General features: G+C 41.6%; 2 protein-coding genes across 4 annotated transcripts; both read right to left on the reverse strand.

Annotated features, from left to right (window-relative positions):
• Positions 1-2,102: 2,102 nt before the first annotated feature.
• Positions 2,103-8,981, reverse strand: mlec (malectin). 2 transcript variants are annotated; one of them, XM_026188055.1, is made up of 6 exons: positions 8,771-8,981; positions 7,382-7,602; positions 6,716-6,894; positions 6,230-6,406; positions 3,429-3,486; positions 2,103-3,309 (listed from the first exon to the last, which is right to left on the reverse strand). In XM_026188055.1, the coding sequence occupies exons 2-6, from the start codon at positions 7,581-7,583 to the stop codon at positions 3,065-3,067; spliced, it is 861 nt and encodes a 286-aa protein (XP_026043840.1). In that variant the 5' UTR covers positions 7,584-7,602; positions 8,771-8,981; the 3' UTR covers positions 2,103-3,064. The 2 variants fall into 2 exon arrangements, with proteins under 2 accessions (XP_026043840.1, XP_026043839.1); XM_026188054.1 differs by lacking the exon at positions 8,771-8,981 and adding an exon at positions 7,989-8,365.
• A 1,741-nt stretch (positions 8,982-10,722) lies between these two features.
• cabp1a (calcium binding protein 1a) lies at positions 10,723-21,896 on the reverse strand. 2 transcript variants are annotated; one of them, XM_026188473.1, is made up of 7 exons: positions 20,668-21,896; positions 14,073-14,103; positions 12,558-12,701; positions 12,349-12,458; positions 12,196-12,270; positions 12,022-12,094; positions 10,723-11,926 (listed from the first exon to the last, which is right to left on the reverse strand). In XM_026188473.1, the coding sequence occupies exons 1-7, from the start codon at positions 21,403-21,405 to the stop codon at positions 11,901-11,903; spliced, it is 1,197 nt and encodes a 398-aa protein (XP_026044258.1). In that variant the 5' UTR covers positions 21,406-21,896; the 3' UTR covers positions 10,723-11,900. The 2 variants fall into 2 exon arrangements, with proteins under 2 accessions (XP_026044258.1, XP_026044259.1); XM_026188474.1 differs by lacking the exon at positions 20,668-21,896 and adding an exon at positions 17,276-19,034.
• Between the last annotated feature and the right edge of the window lie 1,824 nt (positions 21,897-23,720).

Raw genomic sequence — 23,720 nt, forward strand, 5'->3', positions numbered from 1 at the left:
ATGGTGAGGAGAGCGCTGAACTTGAAAGCGAAGCTGTTGATTTACCTGTGGATCACTTATGGCCATGAACTCTAAATAGCAACCAAAAGAAAGACTGAGCAAATACAAGAGGTGGAAATGAGCTTCCTCTGAATGGTGTCTAGGTTCTGCCTTAAAGACTGGATGGCTATTTAGGTCAGCAGAGCTGCTGGATCTCTGCAAAAAAAATGAGCCAGTTCAGCTCAATCAGGCATCTGACTTGGACCTGATCTGCGCTCCTGGATGAGGTGTTTCGGTTACGTCCAACTGGGACTAGGCTGGAGTAGACCCCGGACACGCTGGAGAGATTGTGTCTCTCCGTCTTAGGAACACTTGAAGGTAAAGGAGGTGGCTGGGGAGAGAGAGATCTCTGCTTAAGGAGCTGTCCTGGGACCTGGATAAGTGGCAGAAAATGCAGACAGATGGAAGGACTACACATTCTCGATATCCGTGTCATCAAGCGAGCCTAAGTGCCACCATAAAGGCAAAGGTCAACGCAATCAAATGGTCATCTTTGTCCTACAAGAAGAAACAAACAAAAAACAAACAAACAAACCTTCAAACCCGATGGGAGTGACTTGAAGGAGGGTCCAAGTCTAGTCTCACTTCCAATTAAAAAAAATAAAAAATAAACATGCTGAGACTCAGTCAAGGCATTTTGGCATCACCAGCAAAATTCTGAAGATACTAACAATTAACCACTTAGGAAACCCCACCAGGTTTGGCTGCCTTAACCCAACCAAAAATAAAGTGAAAATATGAGTAAACTTCACACTAAAACAACCCAAACATGCTAAAGCTCCCGCATAAGACACCAGTCAGTTTCCTTCGTGACACACTTATCTGGAAACTTCTGGAATCAGTGCCAAGGCACACTGAAACACTGTTGGTTTGTTCTTTCATTTCTCACCAGTCTGTATGAAATAAGAGTAAGATATTACAACATTCAAAAGAAACAAAAAAAAAAACAAAAACAAAAAACAAAAAAACACAACACTACCATAAACTGGCTAAATATTTTCTGGCACCAAATTTTTAAACCACCATTAATCACAATGAGGAGGACTGAGGAGTAAGGAAGCATCCACGACGCCTGAATTATTAATCACTTTTCAAGTACTGCGTATGGCAACAGCAATACTAGTCAGAGAAGGGAGAGGAGGATTGGGTGGATGGGTGGTGAGTACTTAAGACGCATTAGTGAAACAGGCAAAGTTACAAAATCATCCTCAGAGTAGAGCTAAGCACTTAAGGTAAGTAACTAGATACATTAACAGGAGACTTCACAACAACGCCACCAAAACCAAGAAACAAAGCTTCTTTTCAGTCTGCGTGGAAAGCCAACAAGAACATTTTTGTCCAAAAGATCAAAGCGGACGCCGACAACATAGATATGTGAGGGGGGGGGGGGGGGCTCATAGATTTCATTTTGTCCCAATTTGATCAACTCAAAAGACCGAAATATGACCCCACGGGAAATTCACAATGTAACTACTCAAAAATGTACAGGCAACACTGAAACGTTTGACGACAACAGAATGGAAAAAGCTAAGAGAAGAATTGAATAAAGGTTCACACATAACATCCGGTACACAGTTGATTATTATTATTATTTTTTAAACTTATATTATTGTTGTGCTTTCTCACCTCTCAGAGGACAAACATCCGATATACAAAGAGTGACTTGGAGAATACATGGCAAGTGTATCGAGGGGGGGTGATTTGTAATCATTTAGAATCCTAATATCAAGAAGTCCTGACCTGTTGTGATAGTTTAACACTTCAGAGTCAACTACTCACATTTGTTTTAAAAACACATTTTGGACAGAGATATAAAATTCAAATTTAAAAAACAAAACAAAAAAAACAACAACAGGCCACCATGTTTGAAGTTTTCTGATAAAATAACAAAAATGACATTCTTTGGTGAAACAAAAAAGACACGCACTAGTGAATGAACAGAAAAAAAAAAGGCAGATGTCACAGAAAATACAGCGAAGTAACTGACTCAATGAAGCTTTTCACAGCATGAACTTTGCCTCTCACCAAATATGAATATGGCGTCTTTTACTGAAGGAAACTGCTTTTTTTTTTTTTTTTTTTAAAGATTAGATGTGCGACTTATAAAATAAATCCATCCTCGGGATGACCCCCCCCCCAAAAAAAAAAACAAACAAACAGACAAACAAAAAAACCGACCAAACAAACTCCAATAGGGTCTTGTAATTTGTTATCACAGATGAGCACATTTTTTGATGCCCCTGATTTAGTATTTGGTGGAACAATACCAAAGATGTTCATCACTGCACACAGACGCATTTCTGAAACCCGACCTACATTTACGTAAAGGCAAGGCGAATTAGACAGCAAGTGAGCCCACCGGTTTGCAAAGGACTTTCTGATATTTCAACATGGCAGGTAGAAAATGGCACGTCAACAAAAAAGGACCAACTAGAACAGAAAGATACGAATATTCCATCTCTGCACTTGTCTCTCAGATGACAACTGCATTTCCATTAACCGTGACTGTGTTTGATTTCTAGTTAGTTCTATTTAATCAAATTCTCAGCAGTACCATTTCCAATTTGAAAGTAACATGTCTGGCCAGATGCTGAGCAGGAGTGCATTCTTTCTACGCCCCGTACAAAGCAATGCTTTTTAGTTTACAAAAACCGTCCCGGACCAAACACTCTTGAGCATCCTTTTAATGCCGAAATGTTTTTTTTTTTTCTCCCCAGCCTTTGAAGGACTGGTGTGGAAATGGCTAACACTGTTCAAAAGGGTCAGCAGAGGTGGATGCAAACAAATTCACAGAGAAGCGCACAGCATACACTTCCTGCATCCCCCCCCCCCCAATTCTTACAGCATCTGCGTCGTCTTGCAGTGGGTCTTCCAAAAGTTATTGTCTTCTTTGTGTACTTCCTTGTCCAGCCCTCTCCTGTGTGTTTGTTTTACCTGTGCTGCTGTTACCACCCCTCCCCCCCCTCATTCTCCTCCTCCCTTCCTTCACAGTCCCGTGTCCGTCTCGTTAGTAGATAGTTTTAGCTCACAGCCGGCAGAGGCAGAACAGTGTTGGGATGAACACCCCAAACGCAACGAGGATGGGAAACATTAGGCTGCTGTTGTCAGCTGCGTATGGGTTTGGTGTTCGGGGGCCTGACTGGACCCTGTGATGGGTACCTTTTGGGGGCTTTTTCTTCCCACCTTCCTCGCCTACTTCACCCTCATCATCGTCGTCGTCATCGTCCTCAGGCTTCTCTAAGCCAGGGTGAGGTTGAAGCTTTGGTACATCTTAAAAGATGTAGAACAAAAGTCAGGGAGAGCTCGCTGGTCCCAGAAAGTCAAAATGCTTTAGTCAACACACTTCACTGTAAAGTGCTGAACAAGTGTTTAACAATCTCAGGACTCACCTTCTAATGTCCCCTTCATCACGTAGAGAGCGCAGATCTTGGGGTTGTCATAATAACCCTGAAACAGCAGATTCAAATGTAAGCAAAACGTGTATCCACATATACTTTCAAAGCTCCCATTTAGTTGTTTGAGTTTCCATATTTGTTTCTTGACTTCCCATTCAGTTTGTGGTGTACATTTAATCCCATTTTGTGTCCAAATGGAGTTCAACTGATTCAGGGAAGGAAATCTTTTTAGACAGGAAAAATGCAAAGAGTGCCAGTGGTCCACAAAAAAAAAAAAAATGGAAGAAAGAGGTCACTGCAGAAACTTTCCCAAGTATGCCACTTTATACATTTAGCATACAGTTGCATGCCCTACAAACAGGCTACCTGCTGTCATTCAGAGCTTTAAAAGGAATCATAAAGCTGTATTTTTTTTCCCCTATGGCTGCAGCTCATTGATCAACATTTATTAGTATAAACTGAAAAGTGTAATAATTACGATGCATGTGTGCGAAAATAAATGGTGACTAGACAATTTCAATTTGGAGTCATTCAGTGAAACTAGTTAAACACATTTGAAATGAGAACACTACATAGAATATTTGTACAGTAACAGAACCCATGACTTAATTTTGGTCATGTTGCCACGTCACTCCAAAACCGCAAATAGCAGTCAATAAGAAGTCACACGCATGTGCGCATTTTATTATTTTATTGATTTATGTATTTTTATATGTGTGTGTAAGTAGTCCTACTTAATTAGGTCAAGTAAATTTGATTTTAATTCATTCATGCTCTTATATCTCAAAAGTCTAAAGTCGAACATGATGGATTATGTGAATGGGAAACACAATACTGCTGCTACACTCACACTGGAGATACTTAACAAAATAAGAATTATTAACTTCTGATAAGGAAATAAATAGCAGGTCACATCAATGAATTAAAATAAATCTCAAAAAGAAAAAACCAACAACAATAGAAAATTACTTGACCTAATTAAGTAGACAGACAGACAGACAGACAGACAGACAGACAGACACACACATCATTTTCAAAGGCACTTATTGGGAACCTCACTGATAACATCGACTCCACTATTAACAGGAGCATGAAAGAGATTCAAGATATAAAAATATGGTACAAGATGCACGATCTAAACTATTCTAAAGACAATTAGGTTGAAAAGCTTCAAGACACTATGGGGGATAAATGATACCAAGGAAGGCAACAAGGTTTGTGAGTCAGCTGAGACAAGGGCATGCCTCAAAACACAGGGTTCAAGCACTGATGAAATTATTATTATTATTTTTAATCATTACATTAGCATTACATGGTTTAAAGGAAAATAAGATGTTACAATGTTAACCAATCCAACCATTTTGACACCCCCAACTTTCGCAGACATTACCCACAAAACTCTGACCACCTGTGTCGATATGAAAATAGATGCAAGTAAACATCCAGTAAATTCACAGGCAGCGCGGTTGTCCTCTACTCAGACAACACCCTGGCCTGAACTAAATAAACCACTTCTAGCAGTGAGAGTCCTGTTTTGCGCTGAATGTTGGAAAGGACAGCTTCAGATAATATCTTGATGTGATTCTCCTGATATTTACCAAAGCTCGTGTGTCAAGATGATCCAGAAATGAATAAACGCAAAATCACTGAAACGAATGTGAAACAGCACGCTACATCTGTGACATGAAAACAGACTGTTCAGAAAGAATGAAAACCACAGATGTGCCACACTCTTAGTAATCCTGTCCTTCCTCCGCTACTAATTTGAATTCACCACCTGCAAGCATCAAAGCAAGTGATGTACACCTAGGTTTAATTTTTAGCTTATTTATAACAATTCATAATCTAACAGGTAGTTGTAGTGATATCAGGGAGGAAAAAAAACAAAACATCATTTAATTTATTTATTTGTTTTTTTTAAGAAGCATGGTAGGGTCTGGGCTTTAGGCTTTTTTCTTCAGGGGCTTTTGAGTTTAACAGGTTCTGTGACTCCACCCATAAACAGCATAAACAGCATCTGCTGTGCCAGTTATTTTCTTCAGTTCCTTGACAATAATAGTAGGAACAGGAAAAAAAAAAAAAAAAAAAGCCACATCAAGTTCACTCTCCCCTAAGAGCCAATAAGATACTGGATGGTTATCAGTCAGTTTCACAGCCCACACACCAACTGGCTATCAAGAGACACTTTCACAAAGGGAGTTCATTATGCAAAGCTTTATGTGTGTCAGGGGTAATGGCACCCATGACACACAAGTAGTTATGCTCATATCTAGATCAAACTGCATTTGAGTTATATTAACATAAAGTGAGTACTACCTTTTCTCCCAACCTCTGACTATTACACATAGCTGCTTGTTGCCATCTTACAATGCTAAAACACTATTAAAGATATAGAAAATAAGAATTAAACACTTAGTTCATCGCTGTTTTTGGACATGTTGGGTTTAAAAAAAAGAAAAATAAAGAAAAGTGTTTTAAGCTCAACAATTGACAAATACTTCCAAATACAGCACTCTTATGTAAATGGCCTGCATTACACATTCATGCACTGGTGATGGCAAGCTACATTGTAGCCACAGCTGCCAGGGGGGCCCTTTGACCACCACCAGTTGGCAGACATGGGGTTGCCCAAGGATATTTAGCATGCAGCCAGGAGGCAGCCTGGGATCGAACCACTGACCTTCTGATTAGTGGCTGACCTGCTCTGCCACCAGAGCTACAGCCCCATCCCACACAGTATGTAAACTGTGTGTAAAAATAGCCAAGCTCAGATAATTCAACAAATTAGAACTCACCTTTACAAACTCCACAGTGAGCTTGCCATTGAAAGTGGACACCTCTCCCTGCACGCTCAGCTTGCCCCGTCTAATAGAGAAGGGCACGATCTCATCATGAGCAGTACTGTGTCCTACTCGATCAAATATATCCAGGTCCTTCACCACCACGTGGCCATTTAGACGAACATCAAACACCTGGAAAAACATTCCTGAATCAGTAATGATTAACACCTCATTCTTGTACTGTCACTCACAGACACGTTTAACAGGGAACATTAACAACTCATAAAGTACAAGAAAATGTGGATTAAAGGTGAGGTTATGATGTTCCTTTTACACAGTGGTCATGAGATGGGAAATATACTGGGCCATAACCAATTTAAATGCAACAAAAAATGTTTTTATATAAAAATGCTTCCTGTCCCTTTATTCATTATTCTCACTAAATTAACTTCTTATTAATTAGCAAATCATACCATGAACAGCCTTTTAAAACTGCCTTACCTTTTGCTGTGACTGAGCAAAGTAAACTTCTGCATACTTCATAACCAGTATATACTCTCCTTCTTCACGAATGGGGACGTCATATCCAAAGCTGTCTTCATTGTAGCGCTCTGTCTGGTACAAAATCTGGTCCTCCTGATTGGACCGTAGTATTGGCAGACGCATCCCATAATTAGAGGCTACAAACGGACAACATCATCAGGCTCGGTATGCAATCAGAAGACAAGATCTGCCTAACAGCAAGAGTACTAGAAATGTGCTGCTTTAGTTGACTTGCAGCATATTGCAAAACCCCACAGACCTTCTCTACATTTGATGACATAACAGCACCGTGCGTCAAAAAAGTAACCAACCATGCTGCGTTTTCACCAAGGTTCAATAAGTTTGCCTCAAAAATGGAACCAAAAACTGTTCTCCAGTCACGCTGATCACATCACTACCTGCTTCCTCTACATATTGAGTGGGGCGGGGCTGTAGCCCTCTATGCTGACTCCTCATAAGTTTGGAGCTACTTGCGGAAGCCAGAACACGCAGGGGTTTCTGCAGGAAATGCCAATTTTACCTCCGTGGAGCACCTACCTTCACAATGTCACTCTCACTAGAACATCAGAGGTGAAGCCTAGCGAAGACACGCACGCATCTTAACAGTTAATCACGTTCACTCACCTTTACCAAGTTTCCCTTCCAGTGGGTCCTTTTTGTAGTGAATACCGTGCACATCTACATGCGCGTCGCCCCCGGCATTTACAGCCCAGATAACCCGTTCAGAGAGGCTGGGCCCCCCACCATCTGCCCAGGACTGCTCGGACAGCAGCGACAGCACCGCTGCGACCAGCCCGGCGACGAGCTGCGCCGTGACCCGCTGCATTACCTCACACCGCCTGCTCCTGGACACACAGACAGATATTCAGCGTCGGTATTTCCCCGCATGCGGCATGTAACATTAACTGTACCACATTAGCCAGTGTCAGGAGCTAGCAAGCTCGTCTTGATGACATGAAACATGATATCTTTAAGTTAGCCAGTATGCTAACAGTACCGGCAGTGGCATTTTGCACATACACACGGAAAATGTCAGTCAATTATTAAACAATTATTGTAATTTCACGGTGACAAAGTCACGACATATCACCTCTGTATTCATTGGCCAAAGAATAAAAGACGACGAGAAATTAGCAGTGAATAACGTTGGTTATTTAGCTAGGCTAGCTTGCTAGCTAACCTACCTGTCTAACCAGAAATTCTTGGTGAATGAGAGCCCGGCAAATCTTACCTTCCCCTGCCACAAATATCTCCAACCTGGATTTTTCCAAAGTATAGGCGTGTCTCTGCTTGCCCTGTGAAGCTGAGTGCCTAAAATCTACACTGTGCGATAACTTCACCTAGTGCAGATATTGTTAGTTGCTGCTGACTACAGCCTCCTACACTGACTTTCATTCAATGTGTGCATCCAAATGAACATTTGCTCTGCTGCTAGCTGCAGCTGCTGGCAGTTTGCAGGGGGCGGAACAACGCTACCTAACTACACTTCAAATGACTGACAAGTACTTCGTCCAATCACTTTACTCCGCCGCTTAAAGGTTTCCCGGACCGTCAAACACATTTTGTATAACACAAACCAATCACACAATTCTTTGTTTAAACACAAAAAACACAGCTATTAATTCACTTTTAGAAGAATATGACAGAAAATTACTTTTTGAGGGCTGGAACAATTATGCACACTTAATAGAAACAGGCAAGACTTGTCGTGCGTCTTTTTTCCACGTCAAGTGAGGGATTTCAGCTTGAAAGCCCCGAGTTTAGCCTTAAAGGCAACATAGCGCAGAAGAGTCTTTAGAAGAGTTTTAGGAAGTGACTATGAGGCATAAAAATATTTTAAAACTTCTAAACTCTAATGAAACTATCATTGTGGACTTCACAGCGTGTGAAGTGCTGTATTTTTCAATACTTGCTTAGGATTAAAGCTTTTTTTTGCCCGTCGGTTTAACCATCAGTCCCTTCAAAAAAGCCGCTCGAGGGAAGGCTGTTAAGAAATCTGACAGCTCTACTCACTCTGTAAAAACAAAGGGGAAAAATATTCAACGCTGTACTTCCAGTATTTTGTTTTTTCTTTTAAATACAATGAACTGAACTATCTAGTCATACAGCATGCAGCACGTGTTCTTTAAGAAGAAGTACCGCCCCCTGTTTTTCCGGTATGGTAGGGTCTCGGCCAATTGGGAAAGTCCAACGCAACGCGCATCCAGGAGAGCCCTCTGCGCGAACACGGGGCACCTGAGATTTGACCAGAAAGAGATGAATGAAGATAGTTGCTATGGCAACGGCCAACCGCCACGGATGACAGGTGTTTTACGACTGCCCTTTTCCCTTTTTAACTTGCTAAATATCCTTTCTTCTTAAAATAAAGCCTAATAAAAAGAAATAGTTTAGTGCAGCTGTTTCTCTGTTTGAACCAGTACTGACTGTAGTGTTACGGCGGCACACGCCTACAGAGACCTAGTGTTTCCACGAAGCACATTGGCTTGTTGCTGCTTTACAGACATTTAGGGCTCGGCTACATCTTTTTCTCCAGAAGACAAATAACCCAGAGGCAGCACGTGATAGTGCAGCTATGTCGTGGGTGTTGCAGTGCCCGCCTCAGTGTTTGGTTGTTTGTGCATGAAAACTTCATCTTGCACTGAAAATGTAGGCAAAGCATTAAAACAGACGTGTTCTTTAACTTTGTTGGTTGCTGCACATAGTTTTGTCAGAGTACTCTGAATATGGTCAGTTTCTGAATAGTCTTACCTGTGAATTTTAATAAAGAGATTATAAAAACAAATGTATGTATGTTTGTTTTATGGAAAATTATTAATTTGCATGTAATTGTCAAACATATTCTCAATAACGAAAGTGATAAAAGTTCACACAGGAAGAAGGCACAGTTAACCTCACCCACCTTCACCCACCACTCCTTGCATCCTCACTGTTACACCAGAGCATACCTCCAGTTCTCCAGGCTCTGTTGCACCTGTCCCCTCCTCTCACTACAGATCACAATGTCGTCTGCAAACATCATAGTCATAAAGACTGCTGCCTGACCTCATCTATCAGCCTGTCCATCACCACTGCAAACAAGAAGGGGCTCCCTGATTGATCCCTGATGTAATCCCACCCCCTTCTTGAACCTTTCTGTCACACCTACCGCACACCTCACCATTGCCTCACTCTGCTACACCTCACTTCCTCATGCAGTACCACAGTTCCTTTCTTAGTACCCTGTCATATGCTTTTTCTAGAACCGTAGATGACATTTGATGATTGTACAATAATATCAAAACATACCCAGCTAGCAGACTCACAGACATGCCCAGTACAGTATAACAGTCTTGAGCTACCTCTTTGGTTTTAAGCAAGCCTTATTGAAAACACCTTCCGTTTTTAGCATGAAAATGATCCCCAAAACACTGTCAATGCACTAAAAGCATGTCTAGATAGAAAAACACACAATGTTACATTATCAGTCATGGATTAGGCCTCTCCAGAGCCTGGACCTCAACGTTACAGAAACATCTTGAATGGAACAAAAGGCAGAAACATCCAAAGAAGAGCATTGAATGTCCTCCAAAAAGCTTGGAGAACTATTCCTGAAGACTACTTTAAGAAATTACAAGAAAACTTGGCAGAGGGAGTTCAGGCTGTGTTAAAGAACAACATTTGGTCTCATCAAATGTTGACTTTCAAGCTCTTCAGAACTGCACAAGCTCTGTTTTTGTCTTTTATACCGACTGCATTCCCACGCATGTTTGCACATATTTAAATAAACCGCTGCATCTGTTTGCCGCGTTCCTAGCAAAATATAAAGAAATCAGGGTTGGCTTGTGATTTTTGAATACTGCTATATGAATGACAAATATTATAAGGAGGGCGGAGATTTGTCCTCAGGACATGCAGTAACAGCAGTCTCACAATCATTCTTAAAATGAATGCATTATAGAAAAACAAACAAAAGGTCCACACTGAAATAATCTGTTGTCATGTTTTCATTTTGATCGAAATATCAAACTAAAGACAGCAACACATTTTCCTTGGCAACATCACCACAATAAAAGGGGCTCAAATGTAAACACCTTTTATTCTTCTACAGTTAACTTGGCGGCTATTTTGTTTACTTTGTTAGACAGGAATGCAAATGTGCATACTGAATGTAATAAATGTCTTTGGCATGCATAGAATTTTCTTTTGACAGCACTGACATGTGGAGCATTACCACAAATACAATCATTGAGACACCGACAGACAGTACATTTACAACGTTATCACATCCACTGTAAATACGCTTCATATACGTTATTTCTACTGTGTAATCCCAGACAGGGCAAGGTGTTTCTTAAAAGAGAAAAACAATCTTGACATTGGCAGGATAGTGTCAGTTTGGCTCCACGGATTTAAAAGCTGTGCATCTTGTTCTTCTATAAATATTTCATCTGCCCTTCATCCCAGACAAGTGAATAACATACATGAAAAGTATTTATATTCAGCAGCTCATTATCATCAGTCTACTGAACTGCATGTCACACAGTGGTGCATTTTATCAGACTTTAACTGGCACAGTGAAAAACCACAGATGGTCACACAGTTAGGATACACAGTTAGGACATTGCCACCACATGGTTTCCTCGGTGGAGCACCAATGTCACACAAAGGTCGTTCTGGTTACAGTTTCTAATATAACACATACTGGGTGAATATATAGTGGAATTTTCAACAGTACAGTGACCTTTAACATCTTTTCTACAAACATTCGGCCTCTCATTCTGACGCCGTTGTACATCAAAGGTGACATTTTGTGAGACGCGTAATTAGACCACGTAAAGACTAAGACACCAGCGATTTATCCACAGAGGAAGTTATTAGTGTTAATTAAAGTGCAAAAAAAAAACAACCCAAACATAAATTAGGTAATCATCAGCTAGGCTACAGCGAATTCTGCCTCAGTTGAACTGGAGACTTTTCAGGAAGAACACTTATTGACTGAAAGCGTGAGGTGACGCCTTCACTCTGTAACATTCAAAGTAGTTTTATTTTCCAGTGTCATTCAGAGTTGGATGGCTCAGAAGTTCTCAGTATGTCGTCTTGTTGTAGTTAGTCTAGTGTAGAGAAGGACGTAGCTTCACATTCAGGACCGATCATTTTAATGATCTCAGCGAGACATCATCCGTACAAACTCTGAAAGGAGAGAAGAAAGAGCACGAAACTGCAACTGCAGCTCAGCCACACTCTACGCTACACCTTAAACAGGTTGTCTGAAAAGGACGTTTTACCTTCAAAGTCGACAAGTCCGTCCCCATTCAAGTCCACATCCCTTAGGATGTCTTCTACTTCCTTCAGACCAACCTGAAAAACCAAAACCAAACAGGATGGTAGCAGTGAGTAAAGCACAACAAAAAACGTCTATTTCATTAACGATAACTCTCTCGCTCTGAGCTGAACCTTACTTGTTGTCCCAACAGTTTTCTCATTGCGTCTCTGAGCTCCGACGTGCTTATGGCACCATCTCCATTAGTGTCGAACTGAAAACAACAAGCCGAGGTTCAGTATTGAAAACAGAAAAGTAGCTAATAAAACCACTTGAATCCAGACAGTCTCACCTCCCTAAATGCGTCTTTTAGCTCCTTTATTCCAATCATGTCCGCAGTTTCGGCGAGGAGTTTTGGGCCCATCAGCTCTACGAAATCCTCAAAATCAACATGACCTCCCACTTAAAAAAAAGAGAGGATTTAGTACAAATTTCAAACCTCAAAAGACACAGAGGATATAGTTATATGTGTGATGTGTATAGATGACTGCTTGTCCTTACAGTTCATGTTGATCTGTTGGCTTAGTTCTATCAGCTCCATTTCAGTTGGCATGTATCCCATGGTCCTCATGCAGTTTCCGAGATCTTTGCAGCTGATGAAACCGTCCTTGTCTTTGTCAAACTCTTTGAAAGCATCTCGGAGCTCTGTTATAAAAATAGTAACAGAAATCGTATTAGTAATTGAATTATATTGATCCCTAGATGGTATATATAAAAGATGGCTGTAAATGTACAAGTATAGAGCAAGTGGAAGGGCAAAATTGCCTTAATTATCCATTCTTACAAATGACCAGAACGGGGTGACTAATTTGATTGCACTTGATTTATGACCCCAGTAAACATGTTCCTTTTTTCAAAAATCCTAGTTTTGGGTCTCATTTATTACACCAGGATGTTCATTTAGTAAATTGTTGTCTCATTAGAAATTAGACAATAGCTAATAAATCAAAGTACGATGTGGCGTGTTCTTGTTTTTGCTCAAAAACACCAGTCGCTCCTCACATATGGTTCAAAAAAGCAAATAATAATAATAGTCAAAATATTGAACTCAGAGCATGAATACAGTTCCCCCTGCCATCCTCAGAATCAGGTTAAAGTTCTGCCAAAACGAAGAAGAAGCGAACATGATCCAGAACACGTCTCTCTACTTTTAGCTACAACTCATTTTCACTGACTGAGGCAAAGTATGAGACAAATCAAAATTTATAATCCTTTTTGGAAAACATGGATGCTGCATCCTCTGGACTGAAGAAGTCGGGGACCATCCAGCTTGTTATCAGCACCCAGTTTAAAAGCCTGCATCTCTGACGGTATGCAGGAGCCTATAGAATTTGCAACTTGCACACCTGGAAGCGCACTGTCAATGCTGAAAGGTATATATGAGTTTTAGATCAGCAAATGGTCCAGGCATCGTCTGAATGGGATGACCTCACATATTTAAAAAATATTGGAAACATTGCAAAAGGGAAAATATGACGAAGAAGAGCCAGGACTGTTTAGCAGCTAGAATCACATATCAGACAAGAATGGGACAACATTCCTTTCCCAAAGGTCCAGCAGCTGGTCTCCTCACTTCGCAGACATTTACAGTGTTGTTAAAAGTAGAGGGGATGCGACCTAGTGGTAAACATGGCATTGTCCCAACTTTTTTGAGATGTGCTGCTGCTATTAAATTTAAAATGAGTTCATATTTTTTCTTAAAATTATCCATTTCCTCAGTTTAAACATTTGACATGTTTTCCATGTTCTGTTGTGAATATAATATTTGTTTATTAGATGTGCATTTTGTTTTTATTTACATTTTTGCACAGCGGACTGGGGTTGTAGCGTCTGTGCATTGATCTGTACTCTAGCCCTTTCATTTGCACGTTGTTTCCATTTACAAATCCTGGTAATTTTAGACTTATGTTATGAAGGATTTGAATAATTTGTTTCATCTTTTCACCCTCTGTTTTGTTTATCTTAATGGCCTCAGCAAAGAAAGAAAGTGACAGCATTAAGCAAAGGGAAACTTACCATCCATCTCTTCTGGCCTCAGCTCTCTGTCCTGTTGAGAAAAAACAGCAAAAAATCAAAATTACAATCCGCGAAGAAAACATTCATCATCATCATCATCATCATATCAAATATTCTTCTGCATATGTGCTCTATGTAGACATACTGATGACAATGCTGTGACTTGAGTGACGCCTGACTCTAAATCAGCAGTATTTTCCATAACAGTCCGCAGACGCCAAGTAAACTTCAGCTAAAGTAAAGCTGTAAGAGCAGATTGGAAACGATCTCATGTCGTGATGACCAAACTTCTGGCATAAATAGGCCAATTCCTATAAAGCATAGCTGGGAATAAAGACTCTGGAGATCATAGAAGAATGTGACTGTTTCTATTTTTTTCCTGCTTGCTTACAATGGCTTACAATGGCTTACAATAAGTGCAACCTTTAAAGGACAGAGAAAGAGGCAGACATGTCCCAGAGTCCTCAGGGGTTAACAGCAGGAGTCATGTGAAGTCTAAACACAACACTGAGGGCTGACATTGGGCCCGAAGAGCTCTCAGATGGGAAAAAACTGACATAGAAAACAAAGAAGAAATATGAGCCCAGAGGACCAGCCAACCCAACATGAATGCACGTGCAGTCCACGAGCAAAGCCTGTGTCAATCAGTCACTGCTAATACATCAACCATTATCGGTTATCCAATATACTTATGCTACAGAAAAAGCTGAACGTCTTTGCAGAGCAACACATCAGAGCAAAACGTTTCAAAGACGCTTGTTTGTTTTATGCAAATCACCATCGCGATCAGTCACCACAGTGCAGACAGGAAAATACATGAGCTGTGGATTTTGTGTGTTCTTACAGGAATAGGTTGACATTTAAGGCAATAAAAACTTTTTGCCTTTCTTGCCAAGAGATAAATTACAATGACATCATTCTCATGTCTGTGTGATAAATATGTTGACTCAGGGGGGAAACAGCTAGCCTCAATCTGTCTGAAAGTAGCAAAATCCACCTATCACCCTCTAAAACTCACAAACTAACATATCACACCCTTTTCTTTACAGTGTGTTGAAGTGCACTTGCTGCTCTAGCAATAGTATAGCAAATAACCTCTCTAAAAGGGGACCTATTATGTTTATTCCAGCTCTATATGTTTGTTGGACTCAGCTGGAGTGGTTGTGAATAATTCAGTTAAAAAAAAAAACCTTGTTTATCTCAGAAAAAGAGTTTTTACAGCAGTCTGAAGCCTGAGGTTTTAGCCACAAGGATTACTTCTACACACACCGTTCAACACCTTGTTAACACAGACATCTAATCAGCCAACCACAAGGTTGTTTGTACCAGAGGTTGATCTGGGTATTTTAGAAACAGCTGATCTGCTGGGATTTTCCCCACACAACTGTGTTTTATGTGGTTCGCTTTATAGATACTGGTCTGAAAAAGAGAAAATATGCAGTAAGCCGTAGTTCTCTGGATGAAAACACCTTATTGATTACACAGGCCAGAGGAGAATCCCCAGACTGCTTCAAGCTGATAGGAAGGCGACAAAAACTCAAATAAAAACTTGTTATAACCAAGCTATGCAGAAGAGCATCTCTGAATGCACATGTAGAAGACCACACTGGGGGCCACTCAGGTCAGCTTAGAACAGGAAACTGAGGGTACAGTTTACACAGACTCACCAAAATTGTGCAACAGAAGACTGGAAAAACCGTGCCTGACATGACGGGCCATGATTTCTGCTGTGAAATTTAGATAGTAAGATCAGAATTTGGCCTAAACAACATGGATGAAAGCATGGATCCATCCTATGTTGTATTAAAGGTTCAGGCTGGTGGTGTAATGGTGGAAGGAATTTGAATATATTAATGTATTTTCTTGGCTCACTTTTGGGTCCTTTGGGACCAAATGAGCATATAATCACCACAGCCTACCTGAGTATTGCACATTGTGCCCATTTTCTGATGGCTGCTTCCAGCAGGTAACACACCATACCAAAAAGCTCAAATCATGTCAAACTGGTTTATTGAACATGAACATGAGTTTACTGTAGTCAGATAGCCTCCTCAGACACCAGATAGCAATCCATAAGAGCACTATTAGGATGTGGAGAAACAGGAGACTCTCATCACGGATGTGCGACTGACAAATCTTCAGCAACTGTGTGATGTTCTCATCTTAATATGGATCAAAATCTCTGACTTCCCCACACCTTGATGAATCTGTGCCATAAAGAATTAAATCAGTTCTGACTCAAAAGTGAGTCCAACTTGAACTAGCAATGTCTACACTACATATACACATTATCCATCTATTTTCTTCTGCTCATCAAATTCAGAGTTGTAGGGGCTGAGGCTCATCCCAGCTGTCACAGGGCAAGAGGCAGGATACACCCTAACCCTGGACGGATTGGCAGACTGCTGCAAGAATAACACATAGAGATAAACAACCAATTACATCTACAGTCACTTTAGAATCAACAATTAACTGAACCTCATTCATGCTTTTGGACTGTGGGAGAAAGCTAGAGTACCTAGAGAAAACATACAAACTCCACACAGAAAGACCCCAAGCTGGATTCAAACCCACAACCCTCTTTTTATGAGGTAACAGCGCCAGCCACCATGCCACCTCTATACACTATACTGCAAAAATGGAAAAGCATAATAGGCCCCCCTTAAAACCACAACATGCCCCCCCCCCTTAATACTTTTTTATATGGATCGAGTAAACAAGCTGCAGCACGTTAATTAATGGAAGCTTAAGCAGTGCTGGGAGGCGTATGCTGTTATCTTTGGACAGGAACAGGCTTGATGTTTGCCCTTCTTTTTAAATCTTGGCACTAAGCTAACTAATCCAGCTCCAGCTACACATTAACCTGACAAGCGGAGCAGTATGTCAGAATGCTGCTGTAATATTTTGTGCACTCACTGCACAAACATGCAGATTTTTGATGTTAAAGCGAGAACAAGAGAGACAGAGAAAAGGTGTGTCTGCATTGCTACAGCTGGTTGTCCACGTGTGACACATGTTTGGACTGTTGTTGGGTTACATGCATTGCATTTAATCTTTCTGACCTTCTTCTTCACCAGTGAATTCCAAGCTTATAGCTGAAAATGATGTACAATTAAGTTGCAGCTTCTTTAATAATTGCAGAAATGACAGCTTCTCTGACAGGAAGGAGTCATTAAAGAGAATTTTTGTCCAGACTTACGTACAGCCTGCCTGCACTTTGCCATGCCTTTACTCAGGAAGACACAGGATTGTCCCAGTATGTTGCTCACGAGAACGCAGTTTTGTGTCACCGAAACAATGGAGTCCTGATAAGACCCAAGATACCCAGACTGGCCCATCTCCTCACAGGACAGCACCACTCTGACTCTCCGCTCAGCATCCTGGAGCATCTTTCCAGAGGGGTGCAGAGACACAGCAGAATGGAACAAAGATACAAGTTGAGAGGGGAATCGTGAGCTCTTATGAGAAAGTCACTATAGACCTCCTGTATACTTTGAGGGATGACACAGCTGAGCTTTGCAGAGTAGAATAATACTATCTAAGAATTATATATCAGTGCCTGTGTGTGTGTGTGTGTGTGTGGTGGTGGTGGTGGGGTGCAAGTGTGTATACAATAGAAACAATGTGGAAAATATGAAGACACGACTGAAAGGTAAATACATCAATAAACCAGCATGCTGCCAACTTTCCACTCATCGTTCATAACAGTTTACTCGCCACATTTTACGGACTGGCACCTCACACCTATACAGTGTCACTGGAACAGTAAACACACACACAGAAGCAGAGAAAAGGCAAGTGAAAGCACCGGGGAAGAGGTTACACATATACTGATCACAGACAGACATCACAACATCATGTCTTCTACAGGAAAGCAGTTCTGGATGGTAACAAAGATCTGCAAGTTTCTGAAACCATCAACCTGACTTGAGTTTAACAAACTATACTCCAGAGCAAGGTTACAAAGCAGTGCAGTGCACGCACATCTGCAGAATTAAACATCAAACTCTGTTCTTTTTTCTTTCTTTTGTTTTTTCTGTGTGTGTGTGTGTGTGTGTGTGTGGAGGAGGGGGGCTAAAAATGAGTATTCATCTAATTAATAATTAGGTGCATGCTTCTTGCACTACCATGAGCATTTGCAATAAAATAAACAGAAACAACTGCAGAAAACTATGCACCACCTATGCAGCAGTACAGTCTGCTTCCAAGTTGCAAGTGCTACTGTAGCTAGTACAAGAGCTATGAAGGAAGCTGAGAAAGGCAGAGTGCAGCAGCACGGGCTTACCGTTCTCAGAGGCCAGTCTAAGCAGTTTCCCATACCAAAGGAAAGAAGAGGCACCGAAAAGGACCATGTGGGCCTTCTCTCCGTTAAGCTTGCACTCTGGGTTCTGAGAGGAGTGTAAACTCTGGTTTCAACAAGACCCATGAAGCCTGGGCTTCTAACCTGTTCCTACAGCCGAATGAGAAACTGTGAAGGATGCTGTTCTGGACTGTGGAGTGTAGCAAAAGCAAGACCAGCAATGATATGGAAAGAGTGAGAGAGAGTTGTGGGGGTAGGGGTAGAACATAAACGAGGGCGGGAAGTGGATGGACCAAAGAAGGAAACAGAATTATGCAAGGAAAAGAAGACATGTGAGCAATATTTCACCTGACTGTCACACTAACCAGACTACTATAAACAGCACGGACAGCTCCAAACAGATTAACAGACCTCCAAACACGAGAATAAATGAGAGAAATGGCGTAAACTTTCCTACAGCAAAAACACAACAAAGCATTAACAAATGTAAAGTAAACCTTTACGTCATGGGTTGCATGCACTCTGGGAGGGTTTTGGAAAATCTGTAGCAGGCAAGTTTGGAGGAACATTCTGTGATGACCTATTTACAGCTTTGTTTTCCTCCTTGGATGAACTCTCACTCCAGAACAGTTTGTCAATGTCCAGCCTTCAGATAACATTTGAATTCATTTATGGCCTTTTTATATTTTATGAATTTTGATTTTTTTTTTCTTTCTCTGCCTTCCACCCACTCACCCACCCACACACACACCCACACATCATCCTTTGCCCTCTGCAGGCTAGAGGAAGGTCATGCTGACCTACAGCAGCCACATGGAAGAGACACATATAGAAAGACTGTGAGTGGCAGGAATACTGTCAACATGTAGTCCAGCCATTGCAGTTAAATGTATATCTACATGTGTAAGTGCTCATTTTCATGTGTGTTTCTCTTCTGTGCTGCAATCAGTGCAATGTAAATCCTGCTTACTTTGTATGTACTACCAGAGGCACCATGCGTTGGTATTGCTCAAACCATGCGTTACAGCATCGTTGCTTCTGTAGCTGTCTCATCAAAGCCCCCTTTCAGGTCATGCTAATGTTTTCATAGAACTGCTCACAGACTGACTCACGGGTTATTTGTAGAAATGGCTTTTGTACTACAAAGCAATAGAAAATGTTTCTCTGGAAGCCACAAAGGTTGATCTCCATGTTCCGGTGCTGAGCTTATTTTACGACTGAGATCGGCCTATTTTGGCAACGTATGTAAATCACTCCCTGATTCATAATCTGACTAAAACCCAAACACTATAAAAGCAGCAAATAAACTCTTGGCCTTTGTGGAAGAGAAAGAAGAGGAAAATGTCCTCAGTAAACATCATTACCAGCAGTTTAAGCAGCAAGCTGGAGCTTAGTTCGGATTTTTCAGTGTAAAATGAAACCTGGCTGCTTTTATACATACCCCCCCCCCCCCCCCCCAACACACACACACACACACACACACACACACACACACACACACACACACATACACACACACACACACACACACACACACACACACACATACACACACACACACACACATACACACACACACATACACACACACACACACACACACACCAAAATGAGCACTGATAAAAATCCAAGCACATTAGGCTGAACTCCTTTCTTCTGTATAAATAGATTTGTCGCCCAAAATAGAAGCCCCCTCATCATCAGCAGGAACATCAATTTTATTTCCTTCAGTCACAAAACAGAAAACGCAGCAGTGTGCCTGACAGACTGATGCTGGAACATGAATGAGTTCCCTCCCCCCTATTTTTTCCTTTGAACAAATACACATTAACACATGTGAGATTTTCACCTCTCTGATGTTGGACCATACAGGACTGAGCAAACCTGTAGGAGGAAGAACTGTAAAATTATATAAGAAATGAGATGTTTAGATGAAGCTTTTTCTTGTACGTCCAGCAGTGTCAGTGTTTGCTGACAGCATCACAGGACACACACAGGACTCAAGGGAAGCCACATGTACACTTCACTGCTTCATATCTGTGTGCACCTCATGCATAAAAATATACTAACAACAAGGCGGCCTTCAGCAGAGAAGCCTCAGAAATCAATGCAGATATAGTCTTTTTTTTAAAAAAGGTTTCTAGTAGGGTTTAAAAAAAAGAATAATCATTTTCATACAGGTTATGGAAATGGGGTGTCACTGTCACAGCGTGTAAAATGACATTTACCCAGCTGTTGTGTTCTAACTGAGACCACACTACTGCTTTAATTCTCCCGTATATTTCAGGGCCTTACCTGCCCAAAGAGTGAATTGAGGATGGTGCGTAAATTAATATCTGATGCAGAAGAAGCAGCGCTGGACCTCCGAGAGCGACGAGAAGACCTGCTGGACAGCGGGACCAGGGAGTAAGAGGACGGGGATGGACTGCTGACCTGACCGCCGCTGTTGGCCGCACTGGCCCCGTTGCGGTCCCTCGGCTCGCAGAGGGGAACCCTGTCGTCATTGCTGTCCGACAGAGAGGGCACCCTGGGGACCGCGCGGGAGTGCGTGTGACAGCGACGGGGATGCTCCGGTTCGTCCGGTCCCGCTGCTGCCGGACGCTCGTCTCGGTTGTGCTTCCTGCGGTGGTGGTGACGGTGTTTTGATGTCCTGGAGCGCTCCCTCACACTTCGGCCTGCATCTCCGTTCGGCTCCGGCGGAGCGGAAACTTGGCTGTGAGGAGCATGTGACTTGCACTTGCCCCGAGTGGCTGCATTATTACTACTGTCCTGGCTGCCGACGAGGGAGGGATGGCACAGGGGTCTCCGGGCACTGACGTCGCACTCGGCCGACCAGAAGGATTCCTCGGCTTTGCTGCTGCTGCTCAGAAGCGCGGCGGGACGCTGGTTGTGATGCTGATGGTGGTGCTGATGGTGGTGCTGACTTCTCTGGCTTTCTGCCGTGTGCTCTGGGAGGTGTGTCGGTCTCCTCGCGGCCGAAGACGATTTCAGTAAGGAGGTCGTGGAATCAGATTTTGGAAAGGGGGTGCTCATCGCGGCGAATCTGGTCCGGTCTCTGTGTGCGGGCTGCTCATCGACACCATTTGCCGTTTTCTCTCCATTGTCGACACATATTCTCCCGCAGAGCCCGCTCGCTTCAAGTTGAGCTACCACCTGATTGCTGTGCGGCAGCGGTGCCGGAGCGCGCACAGACAGTGGAATAGAGGCTGCAGAGCGCGTCACCTTCTCATTGATGTGAATGTCTGTTTGTGTGACATCGGCTGTGATGTAGGTGAGGATGGTAGTATCCCAAGACAACACGGTGCTCTAGTTTTCAGTGAGAAAATAACAGATACTAATCTGCTCCTTAAATTTGAATTCAAAGACTCTAAAAATAATAACGTGAACTGAAACAGGTGGAGAATAAATATCACAGGAGCTTTAATTAATGACAGAACTACGCATTTGGATAATATTTACCTAAAACTGAGAAAGTGGCTATTCTGCACCATCAGGGGCGTGGCTAGAGCGGGTGTGGTTCAAATTTGTTTTTGGCCAGCATCCTCGAAAATTATGTAATGGTCAAGGTGGTGGGAGGGGGTGTCGGGATCTGGATCCACCTCGTCCTAAATATAAAACTTTAAACCCTATAAAAAGTTATGTTGCTAATGTTTTATTAATGTAAACTGCCCAAACAAACAATCAACAGAGGAAGAAGGAATAAAAAGAAAGCATTATTATGCACCGTAAGCTCTTATGTAAAACAAGACTATTCAAGTTTTGAAAATTGAACTCCCCCGCACATGTCTCACAGTGGTTTGCGCCGTTTTCTAACTGTTTTACTCTGAAAAGTTGAGTGTTAGACAAAGGAAGTGTGAGACCCTACACTTTCTGCCACATAGGCAGATAAACATATTTACACATTTCGATATGGATTTGGATTGTCTTCCTGTTGCGTCATTGTGACCACCAAAAGGAACTCATTGCAATAAAGTAGCATTTTTATAGCATTGTTCTAGAGTTACTGACCAATCACAGGAGTTTGGACTGCAAGCCAGATTTAACCTCACTGATACAATGTTATATACTATATAAACTTTAGGTACTTTGTTTATCTCATTATGGGAAACGCATGGACTGTGGGAGGAAGCAGATTACCCACAGGAAACTCATGGAGGAAGAACATGCAAACTTCACAGAGAGAGGCCCCAGCCAGGTCTCAAACCAGGAACTTCAGTGCAGTGAGTGACAGTAGCTGGCAGGGGTTAGCACACTTTACTCACAGCAAGACGGGAAGGTTCCTGGTTTGAATTATAAGATTTTTTTGTATGTTTTTGCACTTACCTGCTTATTATTGAATTTTTCTTTGACTCAGTGACATCAGTGCAGTGCATATATCTTTTATCCACTGATAATCCTTGTTTGTATATATGTTGCTTACATTTCAATAACTATATAATCTTAAAGGTGGTCTAACCTTCCACCAACATCAACTATTACTGCACAGACTACTATGACAATGTTGTGCCTATGAAGGGTGCAGCTTAGACAACCACTGTGTTTCCTGTTCTGTGGCATTGGCATCAGGCCTTGAACAATCAGAGCTATAAAGCCCACGTATGGAAACACGAATGAAACTTTAGAGAGGTACTACAAATACAAACCACACTGATCTACCATGTTGTGCAAAAGTCTTGAGCTATCACTCATTTCTTTATATTTTGCCAGGAGAAGGGGAAATAGATGTAGTATTTAATTGAAATGTGTGCAAATATACATATAAATACAGTATATAAGGCAAAAATAGGATTTGTACAATTCTAACAAGCTTGAAAGTCAGTATTTGGTATGACCGCCTTTATTTGTTAACTCAGCCTGAACTCTCTTCTTGTCATGTCTTTAGGTGGTCTTCAAGAAAATACACGGAAAATCGGAAGAAATTGTGTTTTTGTGACAGACTGCTAGTAATAAAGTGGCTGTTTGCTAAGCTGTCTGTTATCTACTTGAGTTATGTGCCTCTCTGGTCAGAAACAAGCACTGTACTGAATATGAGTGAAAAAGCAGCCAATGTCCAAAGAAAAACTTTGAATGACCTTCAGAAAGCCTGGACCACTTTAAAAATTACACGAAAGTTTGACTGCTTAGAAACAAAATATAGACATGAGAGATGGCTCAAGACTTTTGGACAGCACTGTATAGGAGACACACAATTTTTTTTCATTTGAAATTTTTGCATTGTGGCACAGTGTTTCTGACTTGACATCATATACAAGTAACAAGTTTGAAAGGAAATAACTGCCATAAGCAGAAACCGGAGCAGTGACAACATTGTTGCACTGGTATGCCTCCTTGTGCCAAAAGTATAAAAC

This window comes from Astatotilapia calliptera, chromosome 12, assembly GCF_900246225.1.
Source record: "Astatotilapia calliptera chromosome 12, fAstCal1.2, whole genome shotgun sequence".
Lineage (NCBI taxonomy): Eukaryota > Metazoa > Chordata > Actinopteri > Cichliformes > Cichlidae > Astatotilapia > Astatotilapia calliptera.

Coding starts and splice junctions, on each gene's coding strand:
- cabp1a (XM_026188473.1), bottom strand. CDS start 21,405: ATGAGCACCCCCTTTCCAAAATCTGATTCCACGACCTCCTTACTGAAA. Junction 14,104..20,667: donor TCAATTCACTCTTTGGGCAG/GTAAGGCCCTGA, acceptor TTTTCTCAACAG/GACAGAGAGCTGAGGCCAGA. Junction 12,271..12,348: donor TAAAAGACGCATTTAGGGAG/GTGAGACTGTCT, acceptor TGTTGTTTTCAG/TTCGACACTAATGGAGATGG.
- mlec (XM_026188055.1), bottom strand. CDS start 7,583: ATGCAGCGGGTCACGGCGCAGCTCGTCGCCGGGCTGGTCGCAGCGGTG. Junction 6,895..7,381: donor GGAAGGGAAACTTGGTAAAG/GTGAGTGAACGT, acceptor GTCCGTTTGTAG/CCTCTAATTATGGGATGCGT. Junction 3,487..6,229: donor TCACTGTGGAGTTTGTAAAG/GTGAGTTCTAAT, acceptor CTGCTGTTTCAG/GGTTATTATGACAACCCCAA.